The sequence below is a fragment of the Hyperolius riggenbachi genome, chromosome 11 (genome assembly GCF_040937935.1).
Source record: "Hyperolius riggenbachi isolate aHypRig1 chromosome 11, aHypRig1.pri, whole genome shotgun sequence".
In the NCBI taxonomy this organism is placed as follows: domain Eukaryota; kingdom Metazoa; phylum Chordata; class Amphibia; order Anura; family Hyperoliidae; genus Hyperolius; species Hyperolius riggenbachi.
In genome coordinates, this window is record NC_090656.1 from 240,985,191 (window position 1) to 241,008,472 (window position 23,282).

General features: G+C 43.3%; 2 protein-coding genes across 4 annotated transcripts in view; one reads left to right on the top strand and one right to left on the bottom strand.

Annotated features, from left to right (window-relative positions):
* LOC137538746 (low choriolytic enzyme-like) overlaps positions 1–23,282 on the top strand; it is a 1,161,243-nt gene that overhangs the window by 722,928 nt on the left and 415,033 nt on the right. The gene's annotated exons all lie outside the window — the stretch shown is intronic.
* The window catches only part of LOC137537976 (hatching enzyme 1.2-like), a 50,124-nt gene continuing 33,094 nt past the window's right edge, over positions 6,253–23,282 (bottom strand). The window contains exons 2-8 of the mRNA XM_068259897.1: positions 17,400–17,424; positions 12,785–12,856; positions 11,455–11,586; positions 10,516–10,633; positions 8,835–9,013; positions 7,341–7,431; positions 6,253–6,460 (exon numbers count right to left, since the gene is read on the bottom strand). Of these exons, the coding sequence (XP_068115998.1) occupies positions 6,253–6,460; positions 7,341–7,431; positions 8,835–9,013; positions 10,516–10,633; positions 11,455–11,586; positions 12,785–12,856; positions 17,400–17,424 (825 nt within the window). The remainder of the gene's footprint in view (positions 6,461–7,340; positions 7,432–8,834; positions 9,014–10,515; positions 10,634–11,454; positions 11,587–12,784; positions 12,857–17,399; positions 17,425–23,282) is intronic.

Here is a 23,282-nt window from a genome sequence, read left to right on the forward strand (position 1 = left end):
CATGCACTGATAAGGATCAAACAATCCAAAACTGTTGGATTATTATGGCTCTGTACAAATTAACAAGCTGACACATTATTGCATTCCAGCGGTTCTGGAGGTGTGTTTAGCTTCTAAGGGTAACAATGGTTAATTTGCATATATTCAGCAGTGATGCACTGGGAGACATCTCAAGCTCACTCCAACCTGAATTATCGCAAATTCTTTCTGTGTTAAGAATTCAATTCATTCAGAATTCATTTTGTTTTTCTTACACTGTTAATGGTAGGGTTCTCAAACTTTGCACAGTTGGTTGGTCGTTGGGTGACTGGGATTAATATTCAGAAAGGTGGGTGGAGTCTATAAAAGCCAATAAAAATTCACCTATTGATTTTCAAGGGGAATATTTACATTTCTGCCATTCTTGCACTGTTAATGGCACAAGCCTCAAACCTGGTATAGTTGATCATTGGGTGACTGGGGTTCAATTTCAGAAAGGGGGTGGAGCCACAAATAGCCAATCAGATTTGTTTCATCCCAATGCAAATTATTGTTGCCAAACACTGCAAAGCTCACAAACTTGGTAATTGAGTAATTGATTAATTGTGTGTTAGGGATAGGAAAGTGGGCACAGCCAACACCAGCCAAATACATAAGCGGGCAACGCCGGGTCATAAGTGGGCGGAGACAAATACAAATTTTACTGGGAAAATGTAAACAGCAGCCATTCTTACACTGTTAATGGTAGGGTTCTCAAACTTTGCACAGTTGGTTACTGGGTGACTGGGATTAATATTCAGAAAAGTGGGTGGAGCCTACAAAAACAATCAAAAATTACCTATTGATTTTTCAGGGGAATATTTCATTGCTGCCATTCTTGCACTGTTAATGGCACAAGCCTCAAACCTGGTACAGTTGATCATTGCGTGACTGGGGTTTAAATTTATATAAGGGGGTGGAGCCCCAAGCAGCCAATCTGATTTGTTTCATTTTATTGCAGGTTATGGATGCCAAATACCGCAAAGCTCACAAACTGGGTCATTGAGTAATTGTGTAATTGTGTCTTAGGGTTAGGAAAGTGGGCGCAGCCAACACCAGCCAAATACATAATCGGGCAATGTCGGGTCATCAGTGGGTGGAGACAAATACACATTTCACTGAGAAAATGTAAACTGCAGCCATTCTTACACTGTTAATGGTAGGGTTCTCAAACTTTGCACAGTTGGTCACTGGGTGACTGAGATTAATATTCAGAAAAGTGGGTGGAGCCTACAAAAGCCAATCAAAATCCACCTATTAATCTTTAAGGGGAATATTTAATTGATGCCATTCTTGCACTGTTAATCACCTGTACCTGGTACAGTTGGCCATTGGGTGACTGGGGTTCAAATTCAGAAAAGGGGTGGAGCCACAGCCAATCAGACTTATTTTATTTCAATGCAAATTATTGATGCCAAAGACCGCAAAGCTCACAAACTTGGTCATTAAGTAATTTTGTGTTAGGGTTAGAAAAAGTGGGCGGAGCCAGCACCAGCCAAATACATACCTGGGCAATGCCAAGTCTTCAGTGGGCGGAGACAAACACAAATTTCACTGGGAAAATGTAAACTGCAGCCATTCTTACACTATTAATTGTTGGGTTCTAAAACTTTGCACAGTTGGTCACTGGATGACTGGGATTAATATTCATAAAAGTGGGTGGATCCTACAAAAACCAATCACAATTCACCTATTGATTTTCAAGGCAAATATTTAATTGCTGCCATGTTTGCACTGTTAATGGCACAAGCCTCAAACCTGGTACAGTTGATCATTGGGTGACTGGGGTTAAATATTTAGAAAAGGGGTGGGACCAAAAACAGCGAATCAGATGTGTTTCATTTCAATGAAAATTATTCATGCCAAAGACCACAAATCTCACAAAGTTGGTCATTGACTATTGACAATTGTGTGTTAGGGTTAGAAAACGTGGCCACAGCCAACAGCAGCCAAATACATACCCGGGAAACATTAGGACATCAGTGGGTGGAGAAAAATACAGATTTCACTGCCAGAATGTAAACTGCAGCCATTCTTACACTGTTTGTCAATGGCAGGGTTCTTAAACTTTGCACAGTGGGTGACTGGGATTAATATTCAGAAAAGTGGGTGGAGCCTACAAAAGCTAATCAAAATTCACCTATTGATTTTCAAAGGAGTGGAGCCACAGCCAATTAGATTTATTTCATTTCAATGCCAATTATTGATGCCAAAGACCGCAAAGCTCACAAACTTGGTCATTATTGAGTAATTGTGTGTTAGGATTAGAAAAAGTGGGCAGAGCTAACACTAGCCAATTACATACCCGGGCCACGCCGGGCAACCAGCTAGTAGGTATATAACAGGAGATGGACTGGAACATGGAATAGGCATATGACAGGAGATGGACTGGAACATGGAATAGGCATATGACAGGAGATGGACTGGAACATGGAATAGGCATATGACAGGAGGGGGACTGGAACATGGAATAGGCATATGACAGGAGGGGGACTGGAACATGGAATAGGCATATGACAGGAGATGGACTGGAACATGGAATAGGCATATGAAAGGAGATGGACTGGAACATGGACTAGGCATATGACAGGAGATGGACTGGAACATGGAATAGGCATGTAATAGCAATGGGACTGGCAGACAGAATAGGGAATAGGCATATAATAAGCGCAGAGGTATTGGGATAAGAATGTATACAGGTATTACCGGCTGTATAAATTCTAGAAATACGCTTAGTTCATTTTTATGGCTAAACCTTCCAATCTCCTCATGTCCAGTTATTTCTCCCTGTAAGCACTGTACACACATGTTATTGTACAGAAGCAGAAGCGGGCAGCTGTCAGGTATATGGGAACCTTTGTGTGCAGAGATGCCTAAAAAGATACCCGAGGTGAAAATAAACGAATGGAGTAAACAATTGTATCTATCCTTCTTCTCTTAAAAATGATGTTTTATTTTATATTTAAATCTACTTTTTAAGTTGTTACTGTTTTATTGTTTTTTGCTCAATGACACATTCATTAAAGAATGCCAGAGCTAAAATGTATCAACTATTGAACCTTTTTATCCCGTTTCTGCTCTCAGAAGACATTTTCTGCTAGGAAAGTGTTTTATAGTTGTAATTTCTTATCAGGGAGGGTCACACTGTAGTCTGACTCAGTCCTGACTCAGACAGGTACTGCCACTTACATACCTGATGTTTAACTCTCTCAGACAGAGAAAGAAAAAAAGGAACACAGCCTAGTTATTTGTGTGCTGGGCACTGTACATACACATGTCTATCTCATCATGTCACATGTCACCTCGGGTATTCTTTAACCATTATGTGATGTTTGTTTCTCTGAACTATATATGTATATATATATATATATATATATATATATATATATATATATATATATATACACACACACAGTGGGATAAAAAAGTAAAAAGTTTGGGCAACATTGTTAATCGTCATGATTTTCCTGTATAAATTGTTGGTTGTTACAATAAAAAATGTCAGTTGAATATATCATATAGGAGACACTCACAGTGATATATGAGAAGTGAAATGAAGTTTATTGGATTTACAGAATGTGTGCAATAATTGTTTAAATAAAATTAGGCAGGTGCATATATTTGGGCACTAGGAAAATGAAATGAAATCAATATTTAGTAAATCCTCCTTTTGCAGAAATTACAGCCTCTAAACGCTTCCTGTAGGTTCCAATGAGAGTCTGGATTCTGGTTGAAGGTATTTTGGACCATTCCTCTTTACAAAACATCTCTAGTCCATTCAGGTTTGATGGCTTCCGAGCATGGGCAGCTCTCTTTAACTCACACCACAGATTTTCAATTATATTCAGGTCTGGGCTCTGGGGACTGAGATGGCCATTCCAGAACATTGTACTTGTTCCTCTGCATGAATGCCTTAGTGGATTTTGAGCAGTGTTTAGGGTTGTTGGCTTCCAAAGAAAGATTCAGCCCTGGCGCAGCTTCAGCTTTGTCACTGATTCCTGGACATTGGTCTCCAGAATCTGCTGATACTGAATGGAATGCATGCGTCCCTCAACTTTGATTAGTTTCCCAGTCCCTGCACTGGTCACACAGCCCCACAGCATGATGGAACCACCACCATATATTACTGTAGGTAGCAGGTGTTTTTCTTGGAATGCTGTGTTGTTTTTCCTCCATGCATAATGCCCCTTGTTATGCCCACATAGGTCAATTTTAGTTTCATCAGTCCACAGCACCTTATTCCAAAATGAAGCTGGCTTGTCCAAATGTGCTTTAGCATACCTCAAGCGGCTCTGTTTGTGCTGTGGGCGGAGAAAAGGCATCCTCTGCATCACTCTCACATACAGCATCCACTGTAAAGTGCGCCAAATGGTTGAATGATGCACAGTGACTCCGTCTGCAGCAAGATGATGTTGTAGGTCTTTGGTGCTGGTCTGTGGGCTGACTCTGACTGTTCTCACCATTTTTCGCTTCTATTTATCCAAGATTTTTCTTGGTCTGCCACTTCGAGCCTTAACTTGAACTGAGCCTGTGGTCTTCCATTTGCTCAATATGTTCCTAACTGTGGAAACAGACAGCTGAAATCTCTGAGACAGCTTTCTGTATCCTTCCCCTAAACCATTATACTGAACAATCTTTGTCTTCAGGTCATTTCAGAGTTGTTTTGAGACCCACATGTTACTCTTCAGAGAAAATTAAAAGAGGAGGAAAACTTACAATTGACCCCCTTAAATACTCTTACTTATAATTGGATTCACCTGTGTATGTAGGTCGGGGTCACTGAGCTTACCAAGCCAATTTGAGTTCCAATAATTAGTTATTAGTTATTTTAAATAAAGGTTTTGGAATCAATAAAATGACAACAGTGCCCAAATTTATGCACCTGTCTAATTTTATTTAAACAATTATTGCACACTTTCTGTAAATCCAATAAACTTCATTTCACTTCTCATATATCACTGTGTGTGTCTCCTATATGATATATTTAACTGACATTTTTTATCGTAACAACCAACAATTTATACAGGAAAATCATGACGATTAACAAGGTTGCCCAAACTTTTGCATCCCACTGTGTATGTATATATATATATGTACATATTCTCTAGCTTAGGCCATGCATCCTTCACCCTCGCATCTACATTTACTCCTTACTAAATAACCTAATTACGCACTGCCTGTACATATACTGTATACTTCCCCCACCTCTTGTTTCCACCCCATTCCTTTAAGCCCCATCTACACAATACGATTCTTTATACGATTCTATTTACGATCCGATTAAATCCAACATGTCCGATCGGGATTCGATTCGATTCAATTCAATTTGCCATTGTTTTGCAATGGCAAATCTAATTGAATTGAATCGAATCCCGATCAGACATGTTGGATTTAATCGGATCGTAAATAGAATCGTAATCGAATCCTATAAAGAATCGTATCGTGTAGATGGGGCTTAAGATTGTAATCTCACAAGGGCAGGGCTCTCACCCTTTTGTGTCATTAAATGTTATTAATTTAATTGCTTGCACTCTGTTAGACATTTATACATTTTAGTCATCATGTTAAATCAAATTGTAATCAGCAGTGCTGTATCTTGTATCAGTGTCCATATTTGATGTATATCATTGTCTGTATTATTATGTATCCCTTGTTTGTTTTTTTACATTGTACAGCACCACGGAATATGTTGGCGCTTTATAAATACATTTTAGGTGTTAGGGAGAATTGTCAAAGATCTCCTACTAAATAGGTGCAGGCTTACTGAACAGGCAGGCATATATATATATATATATATATATATATATATATATATATATATATATATATACACCTGGTGTAGGTGGCTGGATGGTGTAATGGTTAAGGGCTCTGCCTCTGACACAGGAGATCAGGGTTTGAATCTCAGCTCTGCCAGTTCAGTAAGCCAGCACCTATTCAGTAGGAGACCTTGGGCAAGTCTTCCTAACACGGCTACTGCTTATAGAGCGCGCCCTAGTGGCTGCTGCTCTGGCACTTTGAGTCCGCCAGGAGAAAAGCGCAATATAAATGTTATTTGTCTTGTCTTTTGTTTTCTCTTTTCATATGCTAATGCTTGATAAAGGATCTGCACTGGATTTTAGATTAAAAAAAAATCCTTTACTCTACCGCAGTCCGGGGCTGTTTTTGCAGCCGGTTTCTCCTCTAGGTGGCAGTGGGAGAAGATAACACAGAGAAAGAGAGAAGCCCGGCATGCTAGGATGTTGTGCAGACAGTGGGCAGCCCTGTTATCGTGCTGCTATTGTCAGAGGCATGTTCTGTAGCAATAAACTTACTGCAGCTATAGAAGTCATTTATCCTCCTGACATCCAGGCTGCTGAGTCCGACCATCTGTCCGATGGTTACAGTGCTGTCCGGTATGGGCACCATAGAGTCCTCTCCACTTGTATTGGAGTACACCCACCTAGAGGTGCAACAAGGCATTACATTCAATGATACAATAAAAACACTACATTAAAATTCCACTTTCATTAAAAACAAGCTGTGAACTTAGTTCAGTGCGGTATGTAATCCTATCATTCCTGCCATGTAATCTTCCCACTCTTGTTCTACTGCCAATAAGCTCAAACAGCAACTAAAGCAACAGCCATTTGGAAAGGGAAATTTTACTAAAAAGAGGTGGTTGATTTGTTTATTTATTTTGTATTTTTTTCGGGGGGGGGGGGGGGGGGGCGTATCGTGTTTTGTGTGAGGAAGTACAGTGGTTGTAAACTTTTTTTGTTTTTAATTGTATAGAGCTCATAGATATACTGTATGTGTTTTAGTTATAAATGTATGAAATAATACAAATGGAAGCTTTTACATTTGGCGCTCCACCAAGACATGATTTGTGGGCAGAAGATTATGTTGCTTTACTATTGCTGTAACCACCACTTTTCTAACATTATAAGAGCCAAGTCCCCAGACTGGCTCATATAGCCCCACCCTGTTATATCGTATGGAGCCTCTTTTTGGCACTGCATGAAGTTGAGGCTTCTCTTGAATGGTGATGAGCGGGAAGCATGTGTCTGGTTAGATGTTGGATCAGCTGATAGATTTGCAAGGCTTGGATTCACTGCTCATAGTCACGTGTCACTTCTATTTCCTGTATCGGATGAGAAGTGATCTCCTAACCTTTCCTGGTTAGACTGAAGCAAGGAAATATTACACTTCCCATAAACAAATCAGATCTGCCCCTTTTTTATTTTTTTTTTCTATTAACTATTACTATTTGTTATTAAGGAATACCTTTTTGAAATTTCAGCCAATAGGTTCATGCTTAGTTACAACAAATCTTTACTTACCTGTCGTAGTGCATCACAGAGCTGTAGTCATAGGGAATACCGTGAGTGTCGGCCTTTTCGGGATTGTCTAGTTCCATGGCTGGCTTATCACCTGAAAAACATACATTTTATTAATGATATTATTATTTTTTTATTTATATAGCGCCAACATCTTCCGTAGCGCTGTACATAGTACAAACAAATAATGGGGAACAAATATGCATAAGAAATACAAGACACTGTACAGTCATGACATTGAATAGAATAAATACAAATACATACATAGTTGATGTGTAGTTGGTACATGTGCATATGTTAAAATTACAGCAGTATGAGAAACACTAGGAGGAGGTCCCTGCCCTTGCGGGCTTACAATCTAGAGGGTAGTGGGGAGGAAACAAAAGGGAAGGAAACACAAGGATTAGTGGGTGAGCCAGTGTGCCTTCAGTGCTGCCTATAGCAAATTATAGGCTTGACTGAACAGGTGTGTTTTCAGAGTACGTTTGAAGGTTTCCAGACTTGTGGCATGACGAACCGGCATGAGGGAGAGAGTTCCAAAGGAAAGGGATAGCCCGTGAGAAGTCTTGGATGCGAGGGTGAGAGGAGGTGACTAGGCTGGAGGACAAAAGGGTCTCCTGTGAGGAACGGAGGGTCCGGGCGGGGAGGTATCTGGAGATTAAAGAGGAAATGTATGGAGGCGATAGCTTGCTCCTGAGGATGGCGCAACGCCGCAACCGGTCGAGCTGTGGAGATTGGGCAATACTGTACAACTGGATTGAGCGTTTATGCACTGGATGTGCATTATATGCTGTATTTTACTGATGGGTCCTGTGTGATAAGGGCCCTTAATGTGAATACCTTCTTAGTTTTTAAACTTGGATTTTAATAAATGTCAATGTGTTTTGTTACCGAGTAATGGTGGTTTGATTCATTCATCTGGTGGCGGTGGCCTGTCTGTCGGTTGGAGCACGGGGTGACTGCAGCTATCACCATTGAATGACTGGATATTCAGCGCTGAGGATTATATTGAATACCTGTGTTGACCAGAGTGGATTTTGGTGACCTTAGCAGCTACTACTATAACATCCATTCTGAGAGGAGAGCGCTGTATGGTTTGAAAAGAATTGGTACTGCATAAGCTGCTACACCAACTATAGCTTGTGCTGACCCACGTTTCTTGTTTGTAAATTGTGTGTCTGTTCTGCTCCTCCCTGCAGATCTCATCAGCCTATCAATACATATGGGGCTTGACTCACTAAAGTGGGATAACTGCTATCACAGCAGTTATCACGCGAGCTGCTGCGCGCAAAAGTTAGCTCGCGAACATTGTTACCTCGCATGATAAGCGAAGATTTGCATGCGATCACGTGATTACATGCAAACCTTCGCTTATCACGCAGAGTAACGCTGTTTGTGCGCTAACCTTTGCGTGCGGCAGCTCGCGTGATAACTGCTGTGCCCGGACTCTTCTTACATTGTGTGCCCACCAGTGCGGGGGGTGGGCAGCTTGCTCACCTGGGGAGATGTACTGCCAGTTTATATGTAGATATTGATCTCGGTCGATCCTGGTGTGTTCATGGAGGAATCCCATTGCATGCATCAGTTCATGCTGGATGACGCCATACACCATACAATAGCTCTGGTCCAAGTTGATTGGCTGAGCCCCAAATGTCTTCCCAATAAACCCCCAGCAGCTGCACAGGAACAAAACACAGATAACAGATCTAATTAAACCAGCCCGGAAAATACATACTTTATATCATGTGGCGTCCAAGACACCAAAATATGTATGATTATTTGCCCTGAATAATCTATGCGCTCGATTCACTAAAGTGTGATAACTCAAGTGTAAAGGCTTTGCACATGCTAACTCGAGTGTAAAGGCTTTGCATGTGCCAACTTGAGTGTAAATGCTTTGCACGTGCTAACTCGAGTGTAAAGGCTTTGCACGTGCTAACTCGAGTGTAAAGGCTTTGCATGTGCTAACTCGAGTGTAAAGGCTTTGCATGTGCTAACTTGAGTGTAAATGCTTTGCACGTGCTAACTCGAGTGTAAAGGCTTTGCACGTGCTAACTCGAGTGTAAAGGCTTTGCATGTGTAACTCGAGTGTAAAGGCTTTCCACGTGCTAACTCAAGTGTTAAGGCTTTGCATGTGCTAACTCGAGTGTAAAGGCTTTGCACGTGCTAACTCAAGTGTAAAGGCTTTGCACGTACTAACTCGAGTGTAAAGGCTTTGCACGTGCTAACTCAAGTGTAAAGGCTTTGCACGTGCTAACTTGAGTGTAAAGGCTTTGCATGTGCTTACTCGAGTGTTAAGGCTTTGCATGTGCTAACTCAAGTGTAAAGGCTTTGCACGTGCTAACTCAAGTGTAAAGGCTTTGCACGTGCTAACTCGAGTGTAAAGGCTTTGCATGTGCTAACTCAAGTGTAAAGGCTTTGCACTTGCTAACTCAAGTGTAAAGGCTTTGCATGTGCTAACTCGAGTGTTAAGGCTTTGCACGTGCTAACTCGAGTGTAAAGGCTTTGCATGTGCTAACTCGAGTGTAAAGGCTTTGCAGGTGCTAACTCGAGTGTAAAGGCTTTGCATGTGCTAACTTGAGTGTTAAGGCTTTGCACGTGCTAACTCGAGTGTAAAGGCTTTGCATGTGCTAACTCAAGTGTAAAGGCTTTGCACGTGCTAACGCGAGTGTAAGGGCTTTGCACGTGCAAACTTGGGTGCTAAGTAGTTTGCACGAGCAAAGCGGCTTTTCACTGCCATGCTAACACTTAGCACCCTTTAGTGAATCAACCCCCATGTGTTTTGGCCCACAAATGAATTTCCTGAAGGCATTTTCTACACCCCTCACCTTACCTTTATCTGACTCTTCCTTTGAAAAAGACATCTACAAAGTTTTAAATAAAAGTGCCCAATAGCCCGCTCTCCCCCCCCCCCCCCTCCCAACAGATTGGTCTTCGGGGTCACATGTTTCCAACTCACGTGTTGTTCATCAGCAGCCAATGTTAGGGGGAGCAGCCTTCGCTGAAATGTTACGCATTGTAATGATGCACAATATTGTCATACAGGCATTATCAGGATTCGGTTGGCGTTGCTTTTTGTGCGGTCTATCACAATGTGTGGCGACATGGAGCAAGGCATGTAGGGAGAATCTATCATCTATAAACAGCCTCTTTAACGTTACTCATGCACGATACTTACCCATCCCGGTTTACAAAGTAGACATAGTCAGTCTCTGTAGTTTGGCTTATGAATTGTACGCAAGTCATTGATGCAAACTCCTTCATGGCGGATAACATCAGATTCTTATTAGCCTCATCTGTTGAAGAATTTAAAAAAAAAAGTAAATATTTTATACTGAACCTCCTAGATAAAGTTAAAATATAAATGAAATGGATATGTGCTTCCCACCTAAAATTGCAGTAACAATGTTATAACCCTACTTGAAAAATATACATGGGGAATGACCAAGAGCCCAATATAGCGCAGTGTGCAAATATTCAAAAGGATCCCCGAATTTGAAAGATGGAATGGTACTCACAAGAAATGAAACAACCCAAGAAAGTGGACAACCTTCCCCCAAGGGTGGACTTACAGGTTTCCACCATTACCATATTGCCATGTGATGCTACAATGGCTCCTCTGCCAGAGAGAGACACAAACTCAAGAGGGTCATTAGATCAGAACCTGCTGATCACTTTAGGGTTTCCCGCCTTCTCCCCGCACTAATCCTAGGCTGTCCTAGCAACTGCATTGGGCTCCATTTCAACAGAGCAACAAAAATGTAAAAAGTAACCCAGCCATTTAGGGATATACTAAAACAAATCCAAGCAGGCTTCTTCTTTTCTATATTGACCTTAGTTACACTTCAACAAAGTGAAGTTTTTAATAAGACAGAGGCACTCAATCCGACCTCATCTCAGCCACCCGACCAAACTGAAGAACCCTACCCTTGCGTACCTTTTCCAGTAGCTGTTGTACAACTGGCTCATTCTTCTGGAGAGGTAGGCCTACCTATTCCTCCTTATTTTAATCTTTTAATTTATTTTATTACTCTGAGCTCCTCCTCCCAACAGTTTTTTTTTTAATAAAAACATCTTAATAAGTAATCATTGCGCTACAAGTGAAAGGTCAACTTACAATAATCAGAAGGGATGTTGTAAGGAATATAAACGATTCCGTTGTTTTTGGGCCATTTGCAATCGTAGCATTTCCGAGAAGCGCGGGCCAGCTTTATAGCAATATCTGTCTGCATCAGAGGCTTAGACACACCTGGAAGGTACAACAGTAACACTGACATCAGCCTTCACCTTCCTTTCAACCTTCTCTTACAGGTATAAAAGCGGTAAGAAAATATTTGTGTAGTTAAGAACATCTTTAACCAGCTCCAGATCCTTGGTACATATATATAAGCCCCTGTCTACTTCACTTGCAGATCAGGGGCCTATATATATGCACTGTTTACTTACCGCCGCCAATCGCATTTTCGTTCACCTTGTCACTTCCCCATCCTTCCGTGATATAGGAATCAGCTGTTCCCGATCCCCGTGCCTGTGATGAATGAGAGCTTGCGGCAGTGGGACGCAACTTCTCATTCAATACCAAAATCACGCACATTAGTTCCTGTCTACTGTTGTTAACAGCAGACGGAACTAGTGTAGTGCCATCTAGCAGTCAAAACGTAAAATACACCAAAATACACCATAATAAACTTTTAGATTTAAAAATGTAATAAATATTTATTATTTTTAACCCCTTTCAAACCTACCCTATAGTTACAAAAATTACATAGCTAAAAAAAAAAAAAAACATAAATTAGGGAGTCAGGGATTATTTTAATATTATGTCATGAGGTTATATTACTGTTGCTTTTATAAATAAAGGCTTGTAGTTATTTTTATAATATAAAAACACTAAATGGACAAAATACACCTTTATTTCCAAAGAAAATATTATCACCATACATTGTACTAGGGATGCAATTTAAATGTTGTAATAGCCGGGACAAATGGGCAAATAAAATGTGTGTTTTATCTACAATAGCACATTTTATTTTTAAACTACAATGGCTGAAAGCTGAGATATATTGAGTTTTTGCAGTTTTTTTTCTTCTTCTGTCCTGTAAATAGCATAAAAATAAAATAATTCTTACCAAAAAGTACTGCCCAAAGAAAGCCTAGTTTGTTCCACAAAAAATAATATATAGATTGTTTCATTGTGATAAGTAGCAATAAAGTTATTAGCGAATGAATGGGAGGAGCGTGATGTGAACATTGCTCTGGTCTTGAAGGGAAAAAACAGTGGTAGGGGGAGTGGTTAAACAGAATTTGTAGACTGGCTTTTTATGTTATTTATCTTTAGTACAAAATGACTTTTTTTATATGTGTATAGAGTAGAGTAATGCTTAGTTTGAGTCCCCATTCTGCATTTCCCCCCTTCCTCCCCCTCACAAACCCAAGTAGAACCTTACGTTTATTTGCTTTCGCTAATATCGAAGAACAGCTTGTGCTTCTGCTGTCTGTGTTACTGTGATCAGTGTTACCTGCAAAAGAAAAGAAAACGATATTGTACATTGTGTAGCAGAACATCAACATCACATTGACAGGGGTGCTCGGATACCGCTTTTCAAAATCCGAATTGATCCGGATACCAGTGCTGCTCATCCAGATTCTGGATATCCGGGTAACCCGGATATCCGACCTTTTTTCAGCTATCCGATTCAGATTCAGATACTGGATTTCTACATAAATCCGGATAGCTATCTGCGGATAGTTGTCTGGCAATGTGGATATCCGCGAATATCCGCAGAAATCTGACTATTGAGATACTATATGACGTCCAGGACGTCACTGAGCCAAGAGGGCTCCCAGCAGAAGCCCTAGCAACCAATCACAGAGGGGAACCCTGTTCAGCCCCACCTGACCTCATTGAGCCAATCAGAGGGCTCCCAGCCTAAACCCTGGCACCCAATCACAGAAAGGAACACTGGCCAGCCCCCCCCCCCGTATAATAAGGAGGGCTGCCATGATGAGACATATCGTCCTTGCTTGTGAATGCTCACTGAGAGACATGCTCCAGTGCTGCTGGCCTAGTAAGGGCTGTACACAGTGATAAACCTAAAGCTGTTCAGTGATTAACCCCTTCACTATCACTACACTATTGTTATATTGTTATTTAGCTTGATTTCATTGTGTGACAGTCAGAGTGTGTGCTGCAGGCAGCTGCTATGTGTCTGTGTGTGTGCTGTGCACTGACCAGGCCAGCTGCTGCCTGCTGGCCAGCTAGCCTTAGCTACAGTATAGGTTAGGTTAGGGAATAGGATTACTGTGTTATTGTGTAGTTAGTACTGTAGTACTGCAGTCAGTGCTAGTAGTTGTTAGAGTAGTAGTACTACTGTGTTAGCTTACTACAGAACTGCTGTGCTGCTGAGCAGTGCCAGTGTGACAGTTAGTGTCTTCTCCTCTGCTGTCTGACTGTCAATTGGCATGTGGCACTTGGCACGTGGCACTTGCCACTTGGCATATGGCCCTCGGCACTTGGCATGTGGCACTTTGCACGTGGCAAGTGGCAGTTTGCACTTTGCACATGGCACTTTGCACATGGCACTTTGCACATGCAAAGTGCAAAGTGCCACATGCCAAGTGCAAAGTGCCACATGCAAAGTGCAAAGGCCCACATGCCAAGTGCAAAGTGCCACGTGCAAAGTGCAAAGTGCCACGTGCCAAGTGCAAAGTGCCATATGCAAAGTGCCACGTGCAAAATGCCACGTGCAAAGTGCCACATCCTGAGTGCAAAGTGCCATGTGCAAAGTGCCATGTGCAAAGTGCAAAGTGCCACATGCAAAGTGGCACGTGCAAAGTGCAAAGTGCCACATGCCAAGTGCAAAGTGCCACGTGCAAAGTGCCACATGCAAAGTGCAAAATGCAATGTGCCAAGTGCAAAGTGCCATGTGCAAAGTGCAAAGTGCCATGTGCCAAGTGCCACGTCCGGCATGCTCCTGCCACACGTTATACCTGCTGCTGCTGCTGCTGCTGCATTGCCCTGCTCCTGCTGCCTCTGCTGCTCCCACCACCAGGGTGCCACAGGCCACTGCTGCTGTGCTGATACCACCAATATTTAACCCAAAACACAATTGCTGCATAATTTTTTGGAGGTGTCTGGGCTGAAAACTGCCATGTCCCAGTTGTGCGGTAGGACTTTGGACACAAGGGGCTTAATTCACAAAGCGGTGCTAACTGTTAGCATGCCTGTGAAAACCCCCTTAGCACATCTAAATGAGCTTTTCACACGCAGAACTTTATGCGCGCAAAACTTTTTGTGCGTAAAACCTTACGTGCGCACTGCACAGAGCGTAGGGCGCTCCGCGCGAAGTGCACATTAAAGCCTATGGGACTTTGCACGCGCAAAACAATCTGATTGAAAAATCCGGTGCTGACCTACTTAGCACCTTGGTTAGCACGTCTAAAGACTAAAGACGTGCTAAGTAGGTTAGCACCGCTTTGTGAATCAAGCCCAATGTGGGCTGCACGACCGCTGTCTGGAACCTAGGCCTGATGTTAATTGAAAGCCATTTTTTTTTGGGGGGGGGGGTTAAGTCCCCACATCATCAATTAGTGTTTCCCTTTAAAAAAGAATGATGCTACATGCCTCATTTACACTAAAAAAGTTTTTAAAGCAATTTAAAGGCCACTTCTGGTTTTTCTATCCAGATATCCGAATCCGGCCGGATACCCCGGATACTGAGATCAGATATCTGATTTGGATCCGGATTGGAAAATTTTGAACTCAGATATCTGACCCAGATCGGATATCTGGGGATCCAGATCCAATCCGGATTTTGAAAAGGGGTATCTGAGCAGCACTACCGGATACCCAGATATCCGGATCCGACCTTTTGGGTATCCGAATAGAATCGATAATCCGACCCCTGTATCCGGGGTATCCAGGTGGATTCGGATATCTGGATAGAAAAAACAGAAGTGACCTTTAAATTGCTTTGAAAACGTTTTCTAGGGTCAATGAGGCATGTAGCATCATTATTTTTTTAAAGGGAAACACTAATTGATGATGTAGGGACATAAAATTGCCCGCAAGAAAAAAAAATGGCTGTCAATTACCATCAGGCCTAGGTTCCAGACAGCGGTCGTGCAGCCCACATTGTGTCCAAAGTCCAACCGCACAACTGGGACATGACAGTTTTCAGCCCAGACATCTCCAAAAAATTATGTTTTGGGTTAAATATAGGTGGTATCAGCACAGCAGCAGTGGCATGTGGCACCCTGGCGGTGGGAGCAGCACAGGCAGCAGGAGCAGGGCAATGCAGCAGCAGCAGATGTAACGACGGCCAGGAGCATGCCGGACGTGGCATGTGGCACTTTGCACGTGGCACTTTGCACTTGGCATTTTTTTCTTGGCACTTTGCACTTGGCACGTGGCATTTGGCACTTTGCACTTGGCATGTGACACTTTGCACTTGGATCATGGCACTTTGCACGTGGCACTTTGCACTTGGCACGTGGCACTTTGCACTTGGCACATGGCACTTGGTACTTTGCACTTGGCACGTGGCACTTTACACTTGGCACTTTGCACTTGGCACGTGGCACTTTGCACGTGGCACTTTGCACTTGGCACGTGGCACTTTGCACATGGCACGTGGCACTTTGCACGCAGCACTTTGCACGTGGCACGTGGCACTTTGCATGTGGCACTTTGCACTTGGTGCAAAGTGCCAAGTGCCACGTGCAAAGTGCCACATGCAAAGTGCCACGTGTCATGTGCAAAGTGCAAAGTGCCATGTGCAAAGTGCCACGTGCCAAGTGCAAAGTGCAAAATGCAAAGTGCCGGGTGACAGTCAGACAGCAGAGAAGACACTAGTGCACACTAACTGTCACACTGGCACTGCTCAGCAGCACATCAGTTCTGTAGTAAGCTAACACAGTAGAACTACTACTCTAACAACTACTAGCACTGACTGCAGTACTACAGTACTAACTACACAATAACACAGTAATCCTATTCCCTAATTCCTAACCTATACTGTAGCTAGCTAAGGCTAATAGCTGGCCAGCAGGCAGCAGCTGGCCTGGTCTGTGCACAGCACACACACAGACACACAGCAGCTGCAGCAGCCCTGCAGCACACACTCTGACTGTCACACAATGAAATCAAGCTAATTAACAATATAACAATAGTGTAGTGATAGTGAAGGGGTTAACCACTGAACAGCTTTAGGTTTATCACTGTGTACAGCACTTGCTAGGCCAGCAGCACTGGAGCATGTCTCTCAGTGAGCAGTCACAAGCAAGGACGATATTTCTCATCATGGCAGCCCTCCTTATTATACAGGGGGGCTGGCCAGGGTTCCTTTCTGTAATTAGGTGCCAGGGCTTAGGCTGGGAGCCCTCTGATTGGCTCAATGAGGTCAGGTGGGGCTGAACAGGGTTCCCCTCTGTGATTGGTTGCTAGGGCTTCTGCTGGGATCCCTCTGATTGGCTCTATGATGTCATCTCCTTAGGTACAGCATTTGGATCCGGATATCCGCCGTTTTGTTTTTTCCTGTTTGTACGCTCGTTATTTCCTTTTACCGGTGACACAAGTGAGTTTAGTTGCGTGTGGTCCGGTGTTAGTCATGGAGAGAATCCGAAAACATAAACAACACAAGTAGTTTAGGTGATCCCTTTAATGACTAACTGTACAAGATTCCTCTGCAAGCTTTCGAAACTTTAAGTTTCTTCTTCAGGCATGTTTCAGAGCTGGATCAGAACCATACTTCTGAAACGGAAGAAGAAACTAAAAGTTTGGAAAGCTTGCAGAGGAATCTTGTACAGTTAGTTATTAAAGGTTAAAGGGATCACCTAGACAGCTTGTGTTGTTATGTCTTCGGACAAGTGAGTTTATCTCTCCAATGAGTTTTTAGTTCTCTGGGGAAGAATTTGTAATTTTCAGTTATAAAGTTGATCTGGACGTTCCGGCTGCAAGCCTGTGATTGGCTGCCGGGGGATGGCCATGTGGGTTCACTTTCATGTTACAAACACGTTCTTTATTGATACCACAGATATAAGATTGTTTAGCGATGTACTTACCCGAGGCATCACTCAGAGAGCCGCTCTACAAAAATAAGAAAAACAAAAACATAGTTCAGAGTTTATGAAATGTATCCAGGTCAGGATATAACCAAAGCAAAACAAAGTAAGCCACTTGTGTGAGCTGCAAGTCAATTCATGTCAAATGCAATGAGCTACATTCTGAACTGACATCCCTCCCCCCCCCCCCCCCGCCGCCAGGTGGGTCACACAGGTAAGTGGCTCTGTCCCCTCACTAGTCTGTACTCTGTGTGCCTAAGTGCTGATAGGAACAACACAAGGCAGTGCAGACACACAGCTTACAACAAGAGCAAAAGAAATGAACATGTCACAAGCAAATTGTTCAGACAAGAAACCAGCACACATAGCAGCTAGTTTACTATCAGCACAGACAGAAAGTAGCAGCTTCTACACATTGAGGGCAACAGGGATCAGCACACATTGCAGCTAGTTTACTGTCAGTACAGGCACAGAGTAACGGCTTATACTGTACATAGTGGAGGTAGCAGAGATCAGCACACACTGGAGCTAGTTTACTATCAGTACAGGCACAGAGTAACAGCTTATACTGTACATACTGCTGGTAGCAGAGATCAGCACACACTGCAGCTAGTTTACTATCGGTACAGGCACAGAGTAACAGTTTATGCTCTACATCCTCTAGGTAGCAGTGATCAGCACACACTGCTGCTAGTTTTCTATCAGTACAGGCACAGAGTAACAGCTTATATTGTACATACTGTAGGTAACAGTGATCAGCACACATGGCATCTAGCTTACTATCAGTACAGGCACTGAGTAACAGCTTACACTTTACATACTGGAGGTAGAAGAGTCCAGCACACACCACAGCTAGTTTACTATCAGTACAGGCACAGAGTGACAGCTTATATTGTACATTCCAGATGTAGCAGTGATCAGTAAGCACTGCTGTTAGTTTTCTATCAGTACAGGCACAGAATCATGGCTATAGTGTACATACTGGGGGTAGCAGGGATCAGCACACACTGCAGCTAGTTTACTATCAGTACAGGCACAGAGTTACAGCGTATACTGTATATATTGGAGGTAGCAGAGATCAGTACACACTGCACCTAGTTTACTAACCGTACAGGCACAGAGTTATGGCGTATACTGTACACACTGGGGGTAGCATAGATCAGCACACACTGCAGCTGGTTTACTAACAGTAGAGACACAGAGTAACAGATTATACTGTACATACTGGAGGCAGCAGAGATCAGCACACACTGCAGCTAGTTTACTATCAATGAAGGCCCAGAGTGAGGGCTTATACTGTTCATAGTGGAGGTAGCAGGGATCAGTATGCACTGCTGCTAGTTTTCTATCAGTACAGGCACAGAGTAACAGCTTATACTGTACATCCTGGAGGTAGCAGAGATCAGCACACACTGCTGCTAGTTTACTATCAGTACAGGCACAGAGTAACAGCTTATACTGTACATACTGTAGGTAGCAGAGACCAGCACACACTGCAGCTAGTTTACTATCAGTACAGGCACAGAGTAACAGCTTATACTGTACATCCTGGAGGTAGCAGAGATCAGCACACACTGCTGCTAGTTTACTATCAGTACAGGCACAGAGTAACAGCTTATACTGTACATACTGTAGGTAGCAGAGACCAGCACACACAGCAGCTAGTTTACTATCAGTACAGGCACAGAGTTACAGTGTATACTGTACATATTGGAGGTAGCAGAGATCAGCACACACTGCAGCTAGTTAGCTATCAGTACAGGCACAGAGTAACAGCTTATACTGTACATACTGGAGGTAGCAGAGACCAGCACACACTGCACCTAGTTTACTAATAGTACAGGCACAGAGTTATGGCATATACTGTACATACTGGAGGTAGCATAGATCAGCACACACTACAGCTAATTTACTAACAGTACAGACACATAGTAACAGTTTATACTGTACATACTGGGGGTAGAGATCACCACAACCTGCAGCTAGTTTGCTATCAGTATAATCACACAATAATGAATGATACTGTGTATACTGAGAGAAGCATTTCACAAAGGGGGCCACCTTGGTGGTGTTGATCATAATGAGTAATTTTTGATTTAATGAAGGTTTTTGCATTTCTGACCATAACTACGATTTGGTGGGTAATCCTGATTTTGCATAATTCCAAATCATTTTCTATGAGGCGGAGAAAACAAATTTTCGCATACAAGAAAACACATTTTCCCAAAAATGCATTGGAAACTTTGGGGCAGAGAAAACAAGATGTTGCATTTCATAAAGGTCATATTTGCATAGAAACATTAAAGTCTACAGGCCTGAGAAAGTTATATTTACTATATCATTTCTCAGAATTACAATGATATGCAAAACAAATTCCGCAACAGATTGACATTTTGGGCTTGATTCACGAAAGAGTGCTAACTGTTAGCACGGCCGTTTTCGCACGAATTTTTGCATTTCACGCGATTGCAAATTTTTGCACGGATCGATATCGTTTCCGCGTGAAAACGATATTGATTTTGCACGTAAATTTGCGTTTGCGCGCGAAAATGATATCGATTCACGTGAAAATTCACGATCGCGCGCAATGCGAAAATTCACGCGAAAACGGCCGTGCTAACAGTTAGCACTCTTTTGTGAATCAAGCCCAATGCCTTACAGTATTACTCAGCTAATCAGAATTTCGCTGTGAAATTAGCACCATGTGAAAGTCGAGCTCATCATCTCTACACGTTGGTGAGGCAAGTATAGGTGCCGCAACACTTTCAAGAAGCTGACCTTTGGGGCGTAAAGCTGACTCCATGCTAAGCTGCCTTCCAGGTCTCGGGCGCCGGTGACATCATAGCTCCTGTCACACATGTATCACTCTAGAGATGGTCATTGAGAGTGACGTACATTATTCCTTCCTGCGTGCAGCTTGTAATTGGGCAAATGCATTCATTATCATCCCTCTGCGGGCCTAAGGCCACATACACACATCAGACCATAGTCTTTTGAAAATGAAAGATCACAGACCAATGTAACCCCCTTCCATGTAGTATGAGAGCCACACCTACACAGTCTATTCTATGGAGCTGCACTCCCCATCAGACAGAAATCTTACCCCCTTCCATGTAGTATGAGAGCCACACCTACACAGTCTATTCTATGGAGCTGCACTCCCCATCAGACAGAAATCTTACCCCCTTCCATGTAGTATGAGAGCCACACCTACACAGTCTATTCTATGGAGCTGCACTCCCCCTCAGACAGAAATCTTACCCCCTTCCATGTAGTATGAGAGCCACACCTACACAGTCTATTCTATGGAGCTGCACTCCCCATCAGACAGAAATCTTACCCCCTTCCATGTAGTATGAGAGCCACACCAACACAGTCTATTCTATGGAGCTGCACTCCCCATCAGACAGAAATCTTACCCCCTCCCATGTAGTATGAGAGCCACACTCTACACAGTCTATTCTATAGAGCTGCACTCCCCATCAGACAGAAATCTTACCCCCTTCCATGTAGTATGAGAGCCACACCTACACAGTCTATTCTATGGAGCTGCACTCCCCCTCAGACAGAAATCTTACCCCCTTCCATGTAGTATGAGAGCCATACCTACACAGTCTATTCTATGGAGCTGCACTCCCCATCAGACAGAAATCTTACCCCCTTCCATGTAGTATGAGAGCCACACCTACACAGTCTATTCTATGGAGCTGCACTCCCCATCAGACAGAGATCTTACCCCCTTCCATGTAGTATGAGAGCCATACTCTACACAGTCTATTCTATGGAGCTGAACTCCCCATCAGACAGAAATCTTACCCCCTTCCATGTAGTATGAGAGCCATACTCTACACAGTCTATTCTATGGAGCTTCACTCCCCATCACACAGAAATCTTACCCCCTTCCATGTAGTATGAGAGCCATACTCTACACAGTCTATTCTATGGAGCTGCACTCCCCATCAGACAGAGATCTTACCCCCTTCCATGTAGTATGAGAGCCACACCTACACAGTCTATTCTATGGAGCTGCACTTCCCATCAGATAGAAATCTTACCCCCTTCCATGTAGTATGAGAGCCACACCTACACAGTCTATTCTATGGAGCTGCACTCCCCATCAGCCAGAAATCTTACCCCCTTCCATGTAGTATGAGAGCCACACCTACACAGTCTATTCTATGGAGCTGCACTCCCCATCACACAGAAATCTTACCCCCTTCCATGTAGTATGAGAGCCATACTCTACACAGTCTATTCTATGGAGCTGCACTCCCCATCAGACAGAAATCTTACCCCCTTCCATGTAGTATGAGAGCCACACCTACACAGTCTATTCTATGGAGCTGCACTCCCCATCAGACAGAAATCTTACCCCCTTCCATGTAGTATGAGAGCCACACCTACACAGTCTATTCTATGGAGCTGCACTCCCCATCAGACAGAAATCTTACCCCCTTCCATGTAGCATGAGAGCCACACCTACACAGTCTATTCTATGGAGCTGCACTCCCCATCAGATAGAAATCTTACCCCCTTCCATGTAGCATGAGAGCCACACCTACACAGTCTATTCTATGGAGCTGCACTCCCCATCAGACAGAAATCTTACCCCCTTCCATGTAGCATGAGAGCCACACCTACACAGTCTATTCTATGGAGCTGCACTCCCCATCAGACAGAAAACTTACCCCCTTCCATGTAGCATGAGAGCCACACCTACACAGTCTATTCTATGGAGCTGCACTCCCCATCAGATAGAAATCTTACCCCCTTCCATGTAGTATGAGAGCCACACCTACACAGTCTATTCTATGGAGCTGCACTCCCCATCAGACAGAAATCTTACCCCCTTCCATGTAGTATGAGAGCCACGCCTACACAGTCTATTCTATGGAGCTGCACTCCCCATCAGACAGAAATCTTACCCCCTTCCATGTAGTATGAGAGCCACACCTACACAGTCTATTCTATGGAGCTGAACTCCCCATCAGACAGAGATCTTACCTTCTTCCATGTAGTATGAGAGCCACACCTACACAGTCTATTCTATGGATCTGCACTCCCCATCAGACAGAAATCTTACCCTCTTCCATGTAGTATGAGAGCCACACCTACACAGTCTATTCTATGGAGCTGACCTCCCCATCAGACAGAAATCTTACCCCCTTCCATGTAGTATGAGAGCCATAACTACACAGTCTATTCTATGGAGCTGCACTCCCCATCAGACAGAAATCTTACCCCCTTCCATGTAGTATGAGAGCCATAACTACACAGTCTATTCTATGGAGCTGCACTCCCCATCAGACAGAAATCTTACCCCCTTCCATGTAGTATGAGAGCCACACCTACACAGTCTATTCTATGGAGCTGCACTCCCCATCAGACAGAAATCTTACCCCCTTCCATGTAGTATGAGAGCCACACCTACACAGTCTATTCTATGGATCTGCACTCCCCATCAGGCAGAAATCTTACCCCCTTCCATGTAGTATGAGAGCCACACCTACACAGTCTATTCTATGGAGCTGCACTCCCCATCAGGCAGAAATCTTACCCCCTTCCATGTAGTATGAGAGCCACACCTACACAGTCTATTCTATGGAGCTGCACTCCCCATCAGATAGAAATCTTACCCCCTTCCATGTAGTATGAGAGCCACACCTACACAGTCTATTCTATGGAGCTGACCTCCCCATCAGACAGAAATCTTACCCCCTTCCATGTAGTATGAGAGCCACACCTACACAGTCTATTCTATGGAGCTGCACTCCCCATCAGACAGAAATCTTACCCCCTTCCATGTAGTATGAGAGCCACACCTACACAGTCTATTCTATGGAGCTGCACTCCCCATCAGACAGAGATCTTACCCCCTTCCAT